General features: G+C 43.7%; 6 protein-coding genes across 6 annotated transcripts; 3 read left to right on the forward strand and 3 right to left on the reverse strand.

Annotated features, from left to right (window-relative positions):
* Window positions 1-161: 161 nt before the first annotated feature.
* Window positions 162-722, reverse strand: PCYB_091770 (hypothetical protein; the record flags this gene model as incomplete). The annotated part of the gene is made up of 1 exon (XM_004222290.1): window positions 162-722. A coding segment is annotated over one exon (561 nt), but the record flags the coding sequence as incomplete, so codon positions are not given.
* A 137-nt stretch (window positions 723-859) lies between these two features.
* Window positions 860-1,842, reverse strand: PCYB_091780 (acylphosphatase). Its single transcript, XM_004222291.1, has 2 exons — window positions 1,652-1,842; window positions 860-1,312 (listed from the first exon to the last, which is right to left on the reverse strand). Exons 1-2 carry the CDS (start codon window positions 1,794-1,796, stop codon window positions 1,068-1,070), a joined length of 390 nt encoding a protein of 129 aa, XP_004222339.1. The 5' UTR covers window positions 1,797-1,842; the 3' UTR covers window positions 860-1,067.
* A 3,329-nt stretch (window positions 1,843-5,171) lies between these two features.
* Window positions 5,172-8,137, forward strand: PCYB_091790 (endonuclease/exonuclease/phosphatase domain containing protein; the record flags this gene model as incomplete). The annotated part of the gene is made up of 4 exons (XM_004222292.1): window positions 5,172-5,439; window positions 5,701-7,625; window positions 7,785-7,881; window positions 8,001-8,137. The coding sequence occupies 4 exons, from the start codon at window positions 5,172-5,174 to the stop codon at window positions 8,135-8,137; spliced, it is 2,427 nt and encodes an 808-aa protein (XP_004222340.1).
* Window positions 8,138-8,860: 723 nt separating this feature from the next.
* Window positions 8,861-11,443, reverse strand: PCYB_091800 (hypothetical protein; the record flags this gene model as incomplete). The annotated part of the gene is made up of 1 exon (XM_004222293.1): window positions 8,861-11,443. A coding segment is annotated over exon 1 (2,550 nt), but the record flags the coding sequence as incomplete, so codon positions are not given.
* Window positions 11,444-12,553: 1,110 nt separating this feature from the next.
* On the forward strand, window positions 12,554-12,972 carry PCYB_091810 (hypothetical protein; the record flags this gene model as incomplete). Its single annotated transcript, XM_004222294.1, has 1 exon — window positions 12,554-12,972. A coding segment is annotated over one exon (417 nt), but the record flags the coding sequence as incomplete, so codon positions are not given.
* Window positions 12,973-14,453: 1,481 nt separating this feature from the next.
* PCYB_091820 (hypothetical protein) lies at window positions 14,454-15,401 on the forward strand (the record flags this gene model as incomplete). Its single annotated transcript, XM_004222295.1, has 2 exons — window positions 14,454-15,175; window positions 15,340-15,401. Coding segments are annotated over exons 1-2 (675 nt in total), but the record flags the coding sequence as incomplete, so codon positions are not given.
* Between the last annotated feature and the right edge of the window lie 728 nt (window positions 15,402-16,129).

The raw sequence follows: 16,129 nt of genomic DNA on the forward strand, positions 1-16,129 counted from the left end.
GGGGGGGAACACAAACGAAACGCATGTATATATAGTGAATGGGAACCCCCCCCCCCATCCATTCCCCCGCGTGCAAATGCAAATGGGGTGAAAAGTACATCGCGCGTATGTGTGTGTCCTCCCGTTTCGCAGTAAGATGCCTCCCCATGTGGGTCTCACCAAATTTGTCCGTTACTTTCAATATTCAAATCGATGTTAAGAAAAATTTGACGAAACATATCATAATTGATGTATAAATTATCGACATTTATGGAATGAAATTTATATTTTTCCTTCCGCTTGTCAATATGATCAGAAAAATAAATTTCATTTTTTATATTCTTCTCAAAATAATTGTTATTGGTAAAATAAAGGAACATGTAAAAAATATCGTCCACACTAACTTGGATTTTGAAATGATGAAGTGCCTTTCGTACTTTCTGTATGTTAATAAAATTGTTCATATTTTTATTATAGTAAATAATTTCTTCCGTATGATCTGTTTTTCGTAACGTTTGTTTTTTTTCCATTTTTTGTTTCATGTCTACTTTGGCAAATTCTTCTTCACTCACTATGTCATCAATATGGATTATGTAATTCCAAATGTAATTAATTTTTTCTTCTATCAGTGCGTTGATTTCCGCATCGTTATTTTTTTCGTAAATGGTCTTCACCTTTCCACCCCTCCTCCGCAGTGACCTCTCCAGGTCCTGTACCTTGGAGGTAGTTTTGCGTCGCTTCATTGGATTCGGCTGGTGTGGCGGCACCGCAGAACAAAGCAAATTAGTGCACAGCAGCGCAACGTAGTGTGGTGACACGTCTATCTGAGTACTGTGAGCTATGTTGGGCACCCCTCAGACGCAAATGTCACATACGGTTAGGTGCTTTCCATTTGGCGTCTTCACCAACTTGGGATTTATTGTTCGTAAAAAAAAAAAAAAAAAAAAGGTGTCCAATGGGTGGCCTCCTTTATGTGTTATTTAAATTGGATTAGGTCTTCCCCTTGAGGAATGTTCACAGAAAAGACAAAGCTATGATACGTGTCCCAAATGGGGTGACCTCCTCCCACCCCCATTCACCATCCCAATTTATCGCCTTATAACAAAATCGGTACTGGAGAACCCCTCGAGCGTCTTCTCATTCGTTATTATACATTCGTCTATTCTTGACGATGGGCTACCGATATTTTTGAGGAAATTCTTAAACTTCTCCAGCGATTCTTTGCTGTCACTTTCTGCTTTTCCTACCACTGTGTTCCTGTCTGTGTTCCTGACATGGCCCTTTATGTTTAGCTTGTCTGCTTCCAGCTTTGTATACTTCCGGAAGAAAACTCCTGAATGGGGTAACAGGGGAAGTAAAAATGGCACTTTTCTGTGATGATACGTAAGCGGCACACACACTGCCATGTGTGTCCCCCCTACCCCCAAATGGGTAAACGTAGGATACGAGTTCTTTCGTCTCACTTAAAATTCAACTTAAATGGACCCTCGTCAGAGTGCAGCAAAAGAGGGGAGGAAATAATGAATGAACAGAAGCACAGAAAAATGGAGTGCACATCGCTGCGTTAAAAACCGCGTGGGTTATGAACCCCTCTGTGTTCAGGTAAAAATTCTTCCATTCGCAGGTCTCCTTTTTTTTTCTTTTTTTTCACCCCGTAGGCCCTCTTGCGTACCTTGGACTTTTCCAAAAACTTCAAAATCGAAAGTATGTATCATTTTACTGGAGCTGCAGAATTTTCTCAAAAGGTGACTTGCGCGAGGTGAACTTTTCGTCGGTGGGAATAAGAAGAGGGAGTGGACGACGGTCATCAGCCGCATGATTTGCCAGCTCGGTTGGCTCAATGGCACGCATGGGAGAAATGTAAAGGGGGATAAAACAGTGCCACGTGGGGGGAAGTGCTACAAAAGGCGTTTGCTTCCTATGTCACATAAACTTATCGCTTAAACGATTTGTGCTCCCTTAACCCGCTTGTTATTTTTTTTTAAACCCTGCCATATAATAACTCGCGTAGAAGGCAAACTCACCACTGCGCACCTTTTTTGCTATTCGTCAAAGTGGAGAGAAAAAAAAAAAAAAACTTCTACATGCGTTTCAAAATGTATTAAAATATTTGCCCTCTCATAATTCTTCCCTCCAATTTGGCACTTCTAACGTGGCCTACATTTGCTTAACCCGGGGAGGTGCTAAATATAAGATGCTGCAATTATCAGCGAGCGGAGGGGGCACACAGTGGGTATACTTCCCCGTAAGACTGCGCAACAAAAATGTGGCAGTGGCTAAGTTCACACCTGACATGGAACTAAAAAGGAAGAGAAACGCAACTCACTTTTTTTGTGTCGTCCAAACAGATCACCACACGGCAAATCAACCCAACGAACTGGGAGGAAAGATGTCAAGGGATGTCCACTTCGTTGGTCAAACTTACCACTAACGGAGGGTAAACCCCATCCGAATGGTGTTACGTGTGGCTTGAAGAGAGACCCTCCGTACGCCAACCAACCCGTGCGAGAGCATCCATACGTGAACGTTAGTGATGTGTCATTCCTCACAAAAATGGCGCAGTAGGATGAAGCTTTGGTTCGCATTCCTCCAGGTTTTTTTTTACTCTTCACCATTTTGTGGGTACAGCCAACATGTGCAAGCAATTCCTCCCAACAACTCTGCAACTATTGTCGCTGCTGCTGCACCGAATGGGGAACGGTACAAAAGTGGAGGGGGTAAAAAAAAAGAGGGGGATGTCGAAGTGGAGAAGGGGACGACGAGCTGGAGAAGGGAACGGCGAGCTGGAGAAGGGAACGGCGAGCTGGAGAAGGGAACGGCGAGCTGGAGAAGGTGATGATGGGGGGAGGGGGGAAATTCTGACTAATGGGAACTCCTGGAAAACGCACAATGTGAGTTGCCTGATGAAGACTGTGCATCACGAATGAAGCGTTTTTCCCGTGTTGGCCAAACGTATGCAAAGGGGCCCTCCCCAGCTTTTTCTGTACATTCACCATGAGAAGGAGGCTGAAGTGTAAAAATGACACAATTTATATTCCATTTTGAGTAAACATGTGTAGAAACACCTGACTCGATTTGTTGGCCTTTTTTTTTTTTTCAGTCACCACAATGTAAAGGGGAAAATATATTTAAAACGCTTGCTCAGTAGACCCCTTCCCGCGCAACATTTGCCTTATTTGCCATATGTACACGTCGCCAAACCTCCTGTGCGCAACTTTCTTTACACACAACTTCAAAACACCGACGTTTGTGTGTGAATCCCAACTGAGAGGCCAATTTCCTTTTCCCTTTTCGCTCTATGACGTCATTAAGCAAAAATTCACGACATCCAAGTTGATCTACCACGTTCGGGAATTTCAAATTTGCGCAAAAAAAAAAAAAAAGTACATCGCTAGGTCGGTTAAAGTCAGGTAACCTGTAGCGCTGCGTCCATTTGGGAATTCCCCGTGTGTAACGGTTGGTACATTTAAAAAAAAAAAAAAAAATGACCAAAGAGGACAATCGAAACGTGAATAAAGCATCTTTTTCTAAGCAGCCTGTGCACACACGGCTACATGCCCAATTTAAAATTTCCAGCCGCGGGAAAGAACACAGACTAGCTTTTTATCACTTGATCTATTTTAACCATCCCTTTTTTGAAATTCCCCCACCTCTGTGCGCCTCCCGTCCGTCACAAAAGTGTGCAATTGTGAATTAGCAAATGGAAAAAAAAAGGAAAAAAAGGAAAAAAAAAAGCTTATACTTAAGCATATATGTGTGTGCATATAGGTAGCTATAAGTGTGAATACAGATCGATAGCTAGACGAGCAGACGGGTCGCCCGCCAGGTGGACAACAAAACGAACCGCATAAGCCGGCACACTCTTCGTGCTGCTCTTCCCCCGCCATACACTCTACGCATATATAAATTGAACCCTAAACATCATTACGTTTTAAATAATGCTGTTCTCTATCTCGTACCTCTCACCTCTCGCCATCCTGTCCTTCTTATTTACAACTGTTTTGCAGTACTGCATCCTGTTTGCATTTTTATTTTACCTCTTATATTTTTTTTCCCTCATCATGTTATGACATGGATTTAGCTACGCGGCTGCTTTCCGTTCGTGTAGCCTCTTTTTTCTCACCCGCTTGGGCTACTCGGCCACTCTACTCTGCCACTCTCACCGCCTCAAGCGTTGTAAAGTAGACTTTATTATACTACCCCTCCATACGTACATATTGAGGAACCATAAAAAGACAACCTCATTATGCCATCCACAAGGTTGACACTAGCATGCTGCTAGGGTGACTCTACAAATGTCCCTTTTTTCTCAATATTTTTTATGTAACTTTTTTTTTTTTTTTTAAAGCGGAGAACCCATTAGCGGCACCGAGTAGTAGTGAGTCTCCTCCTCTTTTTATTGCGCTTCACATGAGGAAGGGAGAACTAACCTGGAGAAGCATCCCACTTTTCGCTTTAAAAAAAGCCCCTCGTTTAAGACACCTCCTTTGCTCACTAAGTTGAGCTCCCCCCACACACGTAGACACACAGAATATGTTTGCATAGGCTACTCCTTGCAGTACCGCCCATACAGCTGTACACCCATACAGCCGCACACCCATACAGCCGTACACCCATACAACCGCACACCCATACAGCCGCACACCCATAGTTAATTTTTTTCTTCCCTCTTTTGCGTGTCAATTCTTTGCATCGTTTCCACCACTTAGAAATATGGTGAGCTCTTTCGAAGCAGCATGGTGTAGTCACCCTCCTTTTTTTTTTTTTAATGCTCATGTGTTTTCCACTTTAGTTAGATAACAACCTACTAAGCGCAAGTTAAATCACGTTGTTTTCCCACCATAAGGCAAGCACTATTGGGCCAAAAAATTTCTTTTCTACGCCCTTTCATAACTTCCAAACGGTTTGCTATTTATCCGTGTGCACGCCCCACAGTAGATGTAGACACAGGGGTAGGTTTCCTCATTAACGATTAGCAACTAGGAAATTAAGATAACTTTAAGAGGAGTCCCCGTCCTGTGGAAGCAAGGAAGAAGTAGAAGTTCTCCGAAATCGCTACAAACAACGAACCTACGTGCGAGCGTATCAAAGGAGTAACCCCCCCCCTCTCCCCGATATGTCCCCATTAGAACAACGATAAAGTAAAAATATACAATTTTTTAACTTTGAAAAATAAAAAAAAAATAAAAAAAATGTCTGATGGTGCCCCTAACAAGATTAGCATCCAAATAAATGACGGGATCGAATCGGTGCCTCCCAACAAACGAGACAGAATAACGAAAACGAACTCTATTGGAAAAACGGTAGAACATGAGGACCCCAAAGAAGAAACACCACAGTATGGACGATGCTACAGCGATGTGAGTGGCTATTTACCCCCCGAGTCGTTTTCTCGCCTCGGGAGCATAAGAGGCACAAATGAGAATCTCTACTGGAGTGGCAAAAGTGACAACGATGTTGGTGAGGCTACCGACAGGGGAGGCACTTCCCCCGATGCGACCTCTGCTGATGGTACTTCCGCTGATGCTGCTTCTGCCGAGGCTTCTTCTGCCGATGCTGCTTCTGCCGAGGCTTCTTCTGCCGATGCTTCTTCTGCCGATGCTGCTTCTGCCGATGCTGCTTCTGCCGAGGCTTCTTCCGCTGACGCCTCTTCCGCTGATGCCTATTCCGCTGATGCCTCTTCCGTTGATGCCATTTCTGCCGATGCTGCTTCCGCGGCAGCTGGTCGAACGGCCTACCCAAATGGCAATGACGCGGAGAACCTGCCCTGTCAGCAGGGAAGCGAGAATTTAAAAATGCACAGCCTTGGCCTAGGACTCCGAAATAGCAATAAAAAGAGCTTTCCCAAAAAGGAGATGAAAAAAGTCATGGGATATAACTACTTTACATATAGACAACAACTGATGAAGGCAGACGATTCGAAGATTTTAAAAAACATCCCCTTGAGTATATTCGTGGGGACATGGAACTGTGAATATTTTGACTTCTCCAAGGAGTACCATAATGAAAAGAAAATGTGCACATCTAACTACCTTAGCGAAAGCTGCAATGAGGACATGTACTCATTAAAGGTAAGCGATCGGTACTCGGCTAGATCTGTGACCCCCTTCTTGAGAGTTAATGCGCTGGGAAATTATAATAACATAGGAGGGTCTTCTACCGTGGATACTTTTGCAACTGCTGATGACAGGAATGCAAACAACTCGTATGAGGGTATCTTCGATGGTGAGCTAAAAACTTTTCAGGAAGGGGCAAAAGAAAATCAAAGCAGCCCCCCCACTCTACGAGTCATCCCATGTGACCATATCGAAACGGTGAAAGTATTACCCAGTAGTCTCAACGAGTTAGACAGTGTACATCTCAGACAAGGGTACGATTCAACGTCTGACATGGGTAATAAGGAAGAAGGCGAAAATTTTTATAAAGGTGGGAAAACCACCAGAGAGTGCAACAATAAGCTGCGTAGATCCCTCTGTGATGTAGGCATCAACCATGAGAGAATCAAATTCAAAAGTGAACTCACACAAAGAACCACCAATAGAATCACATGGATTAAAAGATTATCACGACACGACATTCCCAAGGAAGGGTCTCCTTCGAATGAGTGCAACACTTATTGTATATCCCCCAACCGGAAAAAGGTTGCTAGCAAAACGCCAACGTTGGGGATCCCAAAGAGAGTGCAGTCAGGTGATCCAGAAAGAGCACAGATGGATAAGTCAAGAAGATCACAGATAGATAAACCAAGACGAGGGAAAATAGAAAAGCTGAGACGAGGGGATAATAAAGAAACGGAGAAGAGCAACTATAACCTTTCCCAATTAGGGGGAAATAATTCGAATCGGAGATCATCCAAATCGAGAGAGAAGCAAATATTCTCTACTTGGATTCAACCCCACCATGACATCTATATCATATGTCTACAGGAGTCCATATCTGATAACATCATCGAGTGTTTATCTCTCCACTTGAAGGAAATAAATCAAGAAACTTACAAATTTTTGCCATTGGCTGATTGCAAGCTTTCTGGATATGGGGATGGAGCTTTTCTTCAAATGAAGTCAACCACGATGGCTGCCTGGGTGAGGACATCAAAGTTGTATCCAAATGGTCCCGTAAAATTATGTGCATCGAAATCTATAGCCTTTAGCAAGATAAATAATAGCAAAGGATGCGTATCAATCCTTTTCAATATTTTTAATCAGTTCATTTTATTTATCGGATGTCACATGCCAGCAAAGGATCAGGAGATAAGACAAAAATCCAGAGAATTCATTCTTACGAAATTAAGTGAATATTTTAGTAACAAAATTACTTCCAATTTTAAAGACGTTTTTCATCATGTCATTTGGATGGGAGACTTCAATTTTAGGGTTCAAGGGATACGTCTAGACAAAGCTGTACATTGCTTGCAGACAAACAATTTGAAAGAGCTCCTAAAATATGATGAAGGGAACTCTGCCTACTCGTATGATTTGTGCATAAGCTTTCAGGAATTACCCATCTGCTTTCTTCCTACTTATAAGAAAAATGGAAACCGGCCCGTTATCAACCGGGATGATGCCAACTGGGTGCAGAAGGAGTACAAGCTCGTCCACAACATCAAGTGGTACAAGGGTGGCCGACAGGAGTCCCGCATCCCCTCGGTAAGCCTTCCGGCGTGGGCGAGCTGGGGGCAGCGCGAGTGCAGGCTCTGCATTGTCGGCGCGCTTACCCTTTTATCACAATCGACACACCTGCGCTGTTTTCACAATCGGCGCGCTTACCCTTTTATCTCATCTCACTTCTCACCCCCCACCCTGCAGTGGACAGACCGCATCTTCAAATGGTCGTGCGACAAAACCAGAAGCTGCCTCATCTTCGTGCCCAACTCCTACCTGTCGCCACTACCGGAGGAGCAAAGTAATGGCCCAATTGGCGGCGCATCTATCTACAGCCATCGCTTCTATTAAGGCTACACTTTAGCCTATATAACTGCCACCGCGCTGCTTACCCCCCTTTTCGATTCCCTTTCTCTGAAGGTATCCTCATGGCCAGCGACCACAGCCCCGTGTCCTGCTGCTTCCAAATGTACATGATGAAGAACGAAAGGGAAATCCCCTTGACGAAGGTCACACTTACCAAGTCGACCGAGGGTTCTCTCGCCGAGTATTCATAAAGAAGAGCTGGGGGATAACACATGCGCTGGGCAGTGTAGCGATGTGCCTCTCGAAGTTTTAGCGCCCATCTGCTTCCACCCCTTTATGCACCCCACACGGGATTAACCTAAGGCTGGGGGAACGTCCCCGCATGTGCCGGTCCGCATACTATCATACATCCGCACCCACAAAAGGGGAATACCTATTTCAGAGAGCGCCACTTCGGGGGGATGACCCGCCCCTCCCGTCTGATCCTTTAAGCCAACTGAGAACTCGCATCTTCGGTCAGGTCACTTCCCCCAATGAGCAGACACGAATTCGTTGCTTCCATGTTCGCGAGAATTAGCAGCGCGACGGGGGAAAAAGGAAAAAGGAAAGAGGAAAGAGGAAAGAGGAAAGAGGCATAAGAATGGAATGCGACGTGAAAACGAAAAGAGCTGTTTCGCTTCCCCCTGCTACTCTCTCCCTTCTACCTTTTACGACACAAATTTAACGAAAAATCAAAACTGTTAAAGTGGCGCGTCCCACGCGGGTGAATTAAAAAAAAAAAACACACGTGTACCTACACAGATGTACCTACACACGTATGTACACACATATATACGTGTACGCCACTCACCCACACAAATTCACAAAGGGGCGATTTTCCAAATGGAGGAAAACTGGCGCAACTAAAATTTTAAAGCTTGTGATGGGCGCTCGCAGCAATGTTACACCCCCGCGACACGCATCGCCACCATCTCAGAACACCCGGTCTTGGGTATTCAACATGGTTACGTATATCGTCTCCGGGGAACAGAAAAAAAAAAGGTGAATGCATGTTTGGCTGCACATCTCCTGCGAGGGTTTATCAAAATGGATAAAGCTGCAGTACTCTCCCCAAAAGGACACAACGTAGCACAGCTTGCGTCTCTCTCTCGCTTTCCTGTTAACCAATTGGCCAATCAGGAAGTTACATGTATCACGAATGCAGCAACTGCTAATGATGCCATTGCTAAGAATTATTTTTTGTACTTGGTGAAAATTTTTTTCCTTTTTAATAAGCATATGTGCGTTTTTTTCGTGATTTATTTTTACATCCAGGAGGATTCTCCCTATGTACTCCACTAGGTAGTTTGCAATTTCGTCCTGTCTGCTCTTTGTATGGGAGGCACCTTCGTGGGTGTTCCCACTTGGGGCCCCCCCTCCAATTCGGTTTGAAAATCCGCTTGCAATCCCGCTTGCAATCCCGTTCGCAATCCCGCTTGCAATCCCGTTTGCAATCCCCCTTGTTGCGTCCTCCTCCGAAACGCAGCTCATGAAGTTGTACAGACGTTCCCTTTGTAGTACCCTCTCGTTAACCCTATAATAGAGGTTCCTATGGTTTTTTAAAAAATCCAGCACTTTGTCGATCTTTCGCAGTTTCGCCTCTTCTACTACAGAGGCGTGGTCATTTTTTCCGGAGTTCATTTCCATGCGCCGCTTCTCACTAAGCGTTTTTTTTTTCTTCTTTTCGATTTCACTTTGGATGCAACTTTCTGTATCCCCCTCCAGGGTGTCCTCTCCGCTGTTCGCAAATTTCTCCTCCTTGAGGTGATCCCTCTTTAAGTAATTTTTGAATATCCTTCCATCTGTAGAGCTGTTTAATGTGCTTCCACCCGTCTGCCCTTTTGGCGCTACACCATTGGCTGCCCCGCAGTTTTTGACGAGCATATCTGATAAACTCACATCGCTGCTGCTCCCCGAGTCGTAGTTAATGTAAAATGTTTTATCATGAAGGGAGTATGTTTTTTTCTTTTTGCTGGCTTTACTTCTCGCTAGCAGGTCGTGCAGGTCCACCACGTCGTTAGGGTTGCGGGGCACACCATGGTGAGCGTCCTTCTGCTGTGCGTCATTCTGCTGTGCGTCATTCTGCTGTGAGCCATTCTGCTGTGCGTCATTCTGCTGTGCGCCGTGCCTATTGTTCCCTTCGAGTGTGACTTTCCCATCCCGAGTGGAGCCGGAAAGGAACTCCCTTTCTATGTAGCCTGCATCCAGTTCATAGACGGGGTGCACCTCCCGGATCTTCTCTCTCGTCTGTATATCCAAGTAATTGAATTGGTTTGTCATTCCTACGGGGGGTCCCCCCCCGTTCTGTCGACACACATTGTATAGACACTCATTGTGTTGACACTCACTGTGTGTCACACGGTTGGGACTCACCACCACGTCGAGACCACCGTCCCCCCCACTGTACATGTTGTACATATTAACCAAACTGTTCACTTGTTCCCCCTTCTCATTTACAGACGAGTTAGAAAAAATGCTGCTGTAAATATCTGCTACGCTGTTCATATTAAACGCATGCGATAAATTGTCCATTTCGTTGTTGCGGACGTTATAGTGCTGGTCAACAGAGATCCATTGATTGGAACGTGCACCATCCCCCTTTGCTATTTTCGAAGCTGCCTTCGTCCCACTCGCATCGTAAAAGCATTCATGCCATTTAATGGGGACTGCATAAACTTCGGCATCCTTCGATCCGTTAAGGGTTAATATATTTTTTAATTTTTCACTAAATTTTTGGTGGTCCGTTCCATGGTTGTATAACCCGATCAGGTCCACTGGGTATGTGTACATGTCTGTAAAAAACTGCCGATATTTTTCTCTCAATTTGGGGTTTCCACTAAGAGCTTCACCTCCAGGAAAAGGGCCATTCGTCGCATCCCTGTTAGGAGCCTTCCCATTTTCTGCCTTGTCGTTGCCAGCTTCCCCATTGTTACCCCCCCCTGGTTGTGCCTTTCCCCCGCTACAGATGTCCAGCAGTACCACATTGCTCACTTTGAACCTATCCCTGTACACATTCCTATGCGAAGTCAACCTCAACTTTGTCAAATCGTTAACGCACAGGTAGACGCAGTTGTCACTCATGTATATTTTGTTGTCATACTTGCAGTTAAGGGAGATGACTCTTGGTTGGTGCTCCCTAACAATATCATTCGCATACTCACTTGAAAAAAAACTCGATAAAAAAACATTTTTTAAAAAGAAACACATTTTATTTCTCCACACACTTTGGTGCATGTACTCACAGTTTATAACTTCATCCACATCATCTGCAAAATTTGTCACTACTACTTGGGTGTTTACAACGTGACTGCTTAGCAGCCTCTCCAACTTATTAAGTCTTTTTTGTTTGCTTAAAAAATGCAGATAATCTATTTGCCGTCCATTTTCCGTAGTAGCTTTTCTCAAATCTGCTATGTTTATCTTTTCCACGCTGGTGTAGATGAGACCGTTGTTGTGGATCCCCTTTTCATTGCCATTAAAATACATTTTGGCTTCCTTGGACAGGTACGTATTTTTCTCTCCAGGGTGTTCGAAACAGGGGATAAAGATTTATGCGGCTACGATAAGCTGCGCATCGGGCTGTCTCAACACAGTTGCGTTTTTGCCTTCGCGTTTGCTTCACCATAGAAGGGATACATACATTTCGAGCGGATGGAAGTTGTAAAAAAAAAAGGCTTATCACAAGGGAGTTAAAAATGTTGAATACACGCGGGGGGTAAGGGAGATGTGGTTCGCCCCCTTTTTGCGGCATCTTTGAACAGCCAAATTGGAGCCCCTCCCGCGTGTTCGGATCTTCCCTGTTGGGCCTTTATCTGCGCGTTTGAAATATACACTCGTTGCCCTTTTTGTTGTTTTTTTTTTTCGCCTTGTTTGTTGTTTTTTTTCGCCATGTTTGTCGTTTTTTTTTTTTCGCCATGTTTGTTTTTTTTTTTTTTTTCGCCATGTTTGTCGTTTTTTTTCGCTATTTTTGCGTTTTTTTTTCAAAGCTGCGACGCCTCCCAAACGGCCGCAACGCATGCATTCGACCGCGCTCACCGCGTACGATCCGCATGTACGCAGCGCTTCACCCAGTTGCGGTGAATGCGCGCGAGTGTAAATAATCAGGTGAAGGAACTCACAAAAGCTTATGTATGTACATATGCACATGTACACTTTATGTGCATACCCACCGTGCGGGCACCCGCGTGAAGACCTTGCCCCATCTTTTGCGCGTTAACGAATATGCCGCTCGTTTAATTTTTCATCAACAAGGTTAACCCCCTTCTTCTGTCACGTCTCTCAGACCATCACACCATGTGTTCGCAACACTTTCACACACATGGAATAGCAGCACACAGCACTTTCAATGTGCCGCTTTTTCTCTCTCTCCACCTCTTCTCCTTCATATATAAATTAAACAGGGCCCCCTTCCCCCACATTTTCCACCTCCCAAGCACAAACCTGAAATGAATGTAAAAACATCAGACGATGTTTACAATTTTGCGAAAGACTGTTTAAAAATAAAAGAAGAAATAGATAATAGCACAAAGCAGATCCCCAAAAAGGAAAAAAAAAAAACACATATCAATGGAGGAACAATCCATCCAAGTACAACTCTGATTATTCAAAGTTTGAAAGCTGCCTTAAAGAAATCGAGGAAAATGACGAACTGGAGGAGGAGGAGCAGAAGCAGAAAAGCAAGGCGCAGGAAAACAAACAGCACTTCCTAAGTAGTAGGAACCCATGTACCCATGACCATTCCAAGGAAAGACAACTATATGAGAAAGAATCCAAAGAAAAAATAAAAGCTTCAAACGCTTTCAATGAAGAAGGGAAGAAAGCGTTTTACGAAAAAAATTACAAACTCGCTTGCGTTTACTTTCGAAAGGGGCTGATACAGTTGGATTATTCCTTCCCCGACTCAGAGCAAGAACAGTGTGAACAAAGCAGACTCGAAATTAACTTACATTTGAACCTGGCCATAACGAAGTTTCACATGTCCAACTATCACGAGTGCATCAGTGAATGCTCCACGGTAGGTGCAGAGTGTGCCTTGGGGCGTATATGAAGCGTTTATGAAGCGTTTATGGAGCGTTTATGGAGCGTTTACGAAGCGTTTATGAAGCGTTTATGAAGCGTTTTTGGAGCGTTTTTGGAGCGTTTTTGGAGAGTTTTCCTTTTGTGGACCCCATTTCGTTGCGTGGTTCTTCCCGCAGGCCACTTCCTACATTTGTCCTCTTCCCCTTTTTCCTCCCACCGCGCAGGTTCTCAACCTAGACAAGAACAACGCCAAGGCGCACTACCGAAAGGGACATGCCTACATGAGCCTCGACATGTATGGCGAAGCGAAGGAGGAGTTCTTAAAGGCGCTCGAAATGAACCCCAAAGACAATGACGTGAAAAGGTCCCTACTGACTTTGAAGAGCAAAATGGTCAGTTACACCAAGAGGGAGAAATTAGTGTGCTCTAAGTTTTTTCCTCCCAGTGAAAAAGAAAACGAAAAAGAAAAAGAAAACGGAAAAGAAAAAGAAAACGAAAACGAAAAAGAAAACGAAAACGAAAAAGAAAAAGAAAACGAAAGCGAAAACGAAAAAGAGAACAAAAATGAGAACAAAAACTTGGCGATGGGGAAAAAGGGACCCAACAATACCTACGCAACGGATCAGCCAAATCGTGATGGTGACAACACACAACATTCTGACGCAGGTCAGAGTATACCTATAATGACAACACAGAATGATCGCACGAAAGACGTTGAAAAGAAAAGCGTCACTACTAGCAACATGGCACTAAATTGGGGGGGAAAAAAGCCTTGCGGTTGTGACCACAAAAGGAAGGAATACTTCCCAAGTTTTGCATCAAATGGGTCGAATTCTTTTAAAAATTTTTCTCCAATTTTCTTATTAAACAACATATTTTTATACCTCCTGGTTTGTTTTTTTTTTTTTTTTTACTATTCCTTTTTATGTTTATCTTTACTTCGTGTAAATTTTTTTCCACTTTTTTCTTCACCACTTTGTCAATTGTAGCCTTTACGTATTACGTATTTGTGTATGTTCATAACACAGCAAAGAATTAACGCCTGTTTTTTTTTTTTCCTTACGCACGTGGTGTCTGTCCTGACTGGTTAGGAATGGGACTCCTCAGAAGTTACCTTTTTCGAAGGCCCCAGCATTGATCTACCCAGGTGTGCGAAACGATTGGGAAATGTGTACCCACGTGCACATGTTTGTGAAGATCTCTGCGTGTTATTTCTTCCGTTTTGATGGACCATTTCACTGCGATGAAAAAATCGCGTGTCCGATCCATCACACTTTACATGCTCAGTATATACCTGGTTGGGCAGAAAATTCTCCTTCCTCCACAATTTGGAAAGAAAAAAATAGGGAAAGGAACACATAACTGTATTGCAGAGGCAAAGGTGCACATACCGTCAGGCTTTTGCCTCTTCGCACTACTTTGAGGGGGAAACCATTTTTCATATGATGAAACTTTTATTAAGGTTATCTTGGATACCCTTTCATGATTTAAAAAAAAAAAAATTCCTATGTGCTCACATTTCACACAAATAGATGACGCGTAAGAATATGCCAATTTCTCTCCCCATTCCGAAACAACAAAGTGCCAATTCGCACTTGAACAATCCGTGCCTCCCAAAATGTGCCACTATGAAACACACGCAATTGAAACGGAAAGAGGGTTAATAAATGTGTACTTTGAAAAGCAAAGCAAATTGTATTGCTTGCTTCACACTGCGAACAATATTTTACAGGCACATGTATATTCCCCCGACGATTTTAAAGACGCCGAAAGTATGCTGGAAAATGCCGCTGTGGGAATTGGCACGTTAAGCGGTGACCAGGGAGATGCTGCAGGGAGAGGCCACACTGATCAGAATAGCATAAATTGTTACACCCCCGACGGAGATGGCAACCCTAGCAGTACGCAGCTAGCCGATGTCACAGCGAAGGAAGCATTAAACTGCAATAACGTCCTCACGTACATTAAAAGAGGCTTCCACTACTTTGGAAATTTCAACATCAACATTTTGTACTTCTTCATGAATAAGCACAACATTGAGCTGCACTGGGTTGACAACAAGGAGATATTTCGCAAAATAAATAACAGCAAAGACAGTGGCTGTGTCACACTCTTCGATAACAACCAGTTAAATGATAAAAAGTTAATCGCATTCGTGGTGAACATCGTTCGGGTTAACCTTTTCGATTTCTACCACCACCGGCATTTTTACGCAATAAGGAAAATTTCAGGTGTTCCTTTGTTTCAGAACTGAAAGAGCACACTGTGCGGCGTGGCACGTTACGTGCAAATGCGTATCCATATGAATACACGCATATGTGTGCCTCTTGGTTGAGTGCGAACTTTTGGCACAGTTACCTTTCCGTCCCCCCCTCAACATTTTTCCCCACGACAGGGATGTGGTTCCAGCTGGATTCCTCACTGAGTAAACCCGTTTTGTTACCCACAAATGAAGACGTACGCAATATAAGGGAGTGAACTGGCATGCTGACAAATGCCTCCACCCATCGCAGTTACGTGTGTGCGTGGTACATACAATGGAACTGCATGCTTGTGAGCTTAATGATTCGTAGGACCATATGCAGCTCTGCACTGTGGCAAGCTTTCAACACGTCCCCTTCTTTTTACAATTAAATTTATGCACACGAGAGGATCACAACAACCGTGTTTATGCACACGAGGGGATCACAACAACCGTGTTTATGCACACAAATGGGGCAACCGTTTAGAGAAAAGGCAGCGATACGCATAAGCTCCCTTTTGTCTTATTTTATTCAAAATTAAAGTGACTTTATTTGTTAGCTACTCATCTTCCCACACGATTATAATGTTATTGCTTACGCCCCTTTATATATGCTCAACTTTGTTTGCGTCCCTTGGCGCTTTTCTTCAACTTGCCGTTTGTGCCGCGTTACACTGTCACGCTTTTTTCCAGCAACCACAAAAATAATGTTTGTGCATACCCACGTATATGAAGCTATCGACCCCCACCTGTACACATGTATCCATTTGCTCCTTTCCACTTTTTCCCCCCCTTTTTTTTTTTTTCAGATAAATAATCACTTAATGAACATAGTAAAGGATAACAAATTTCACAAATCTGATAATTACATCATACAAGTTTTTAAGAAGGAGAAGAATTATCCCAAATAATTTTGCCATAACATTGTGCATGCACGAAACAG

The sequence above is a fragment of the Plasmodium cynomolgi genome, chromosome 9, assembly GCF_000321355.1.
Source record: "Plasmodium cynomolgi strain B DNA, chromosome 9, whole genome shotgun sequence".
Taxonomy (NCBI): domain Eukaryota; phylum Apicomplexa; class Aconoidasida; order Haemosporida; family Plasmodiidae; genus Plasmodium; species Plasmodium cynomolgi.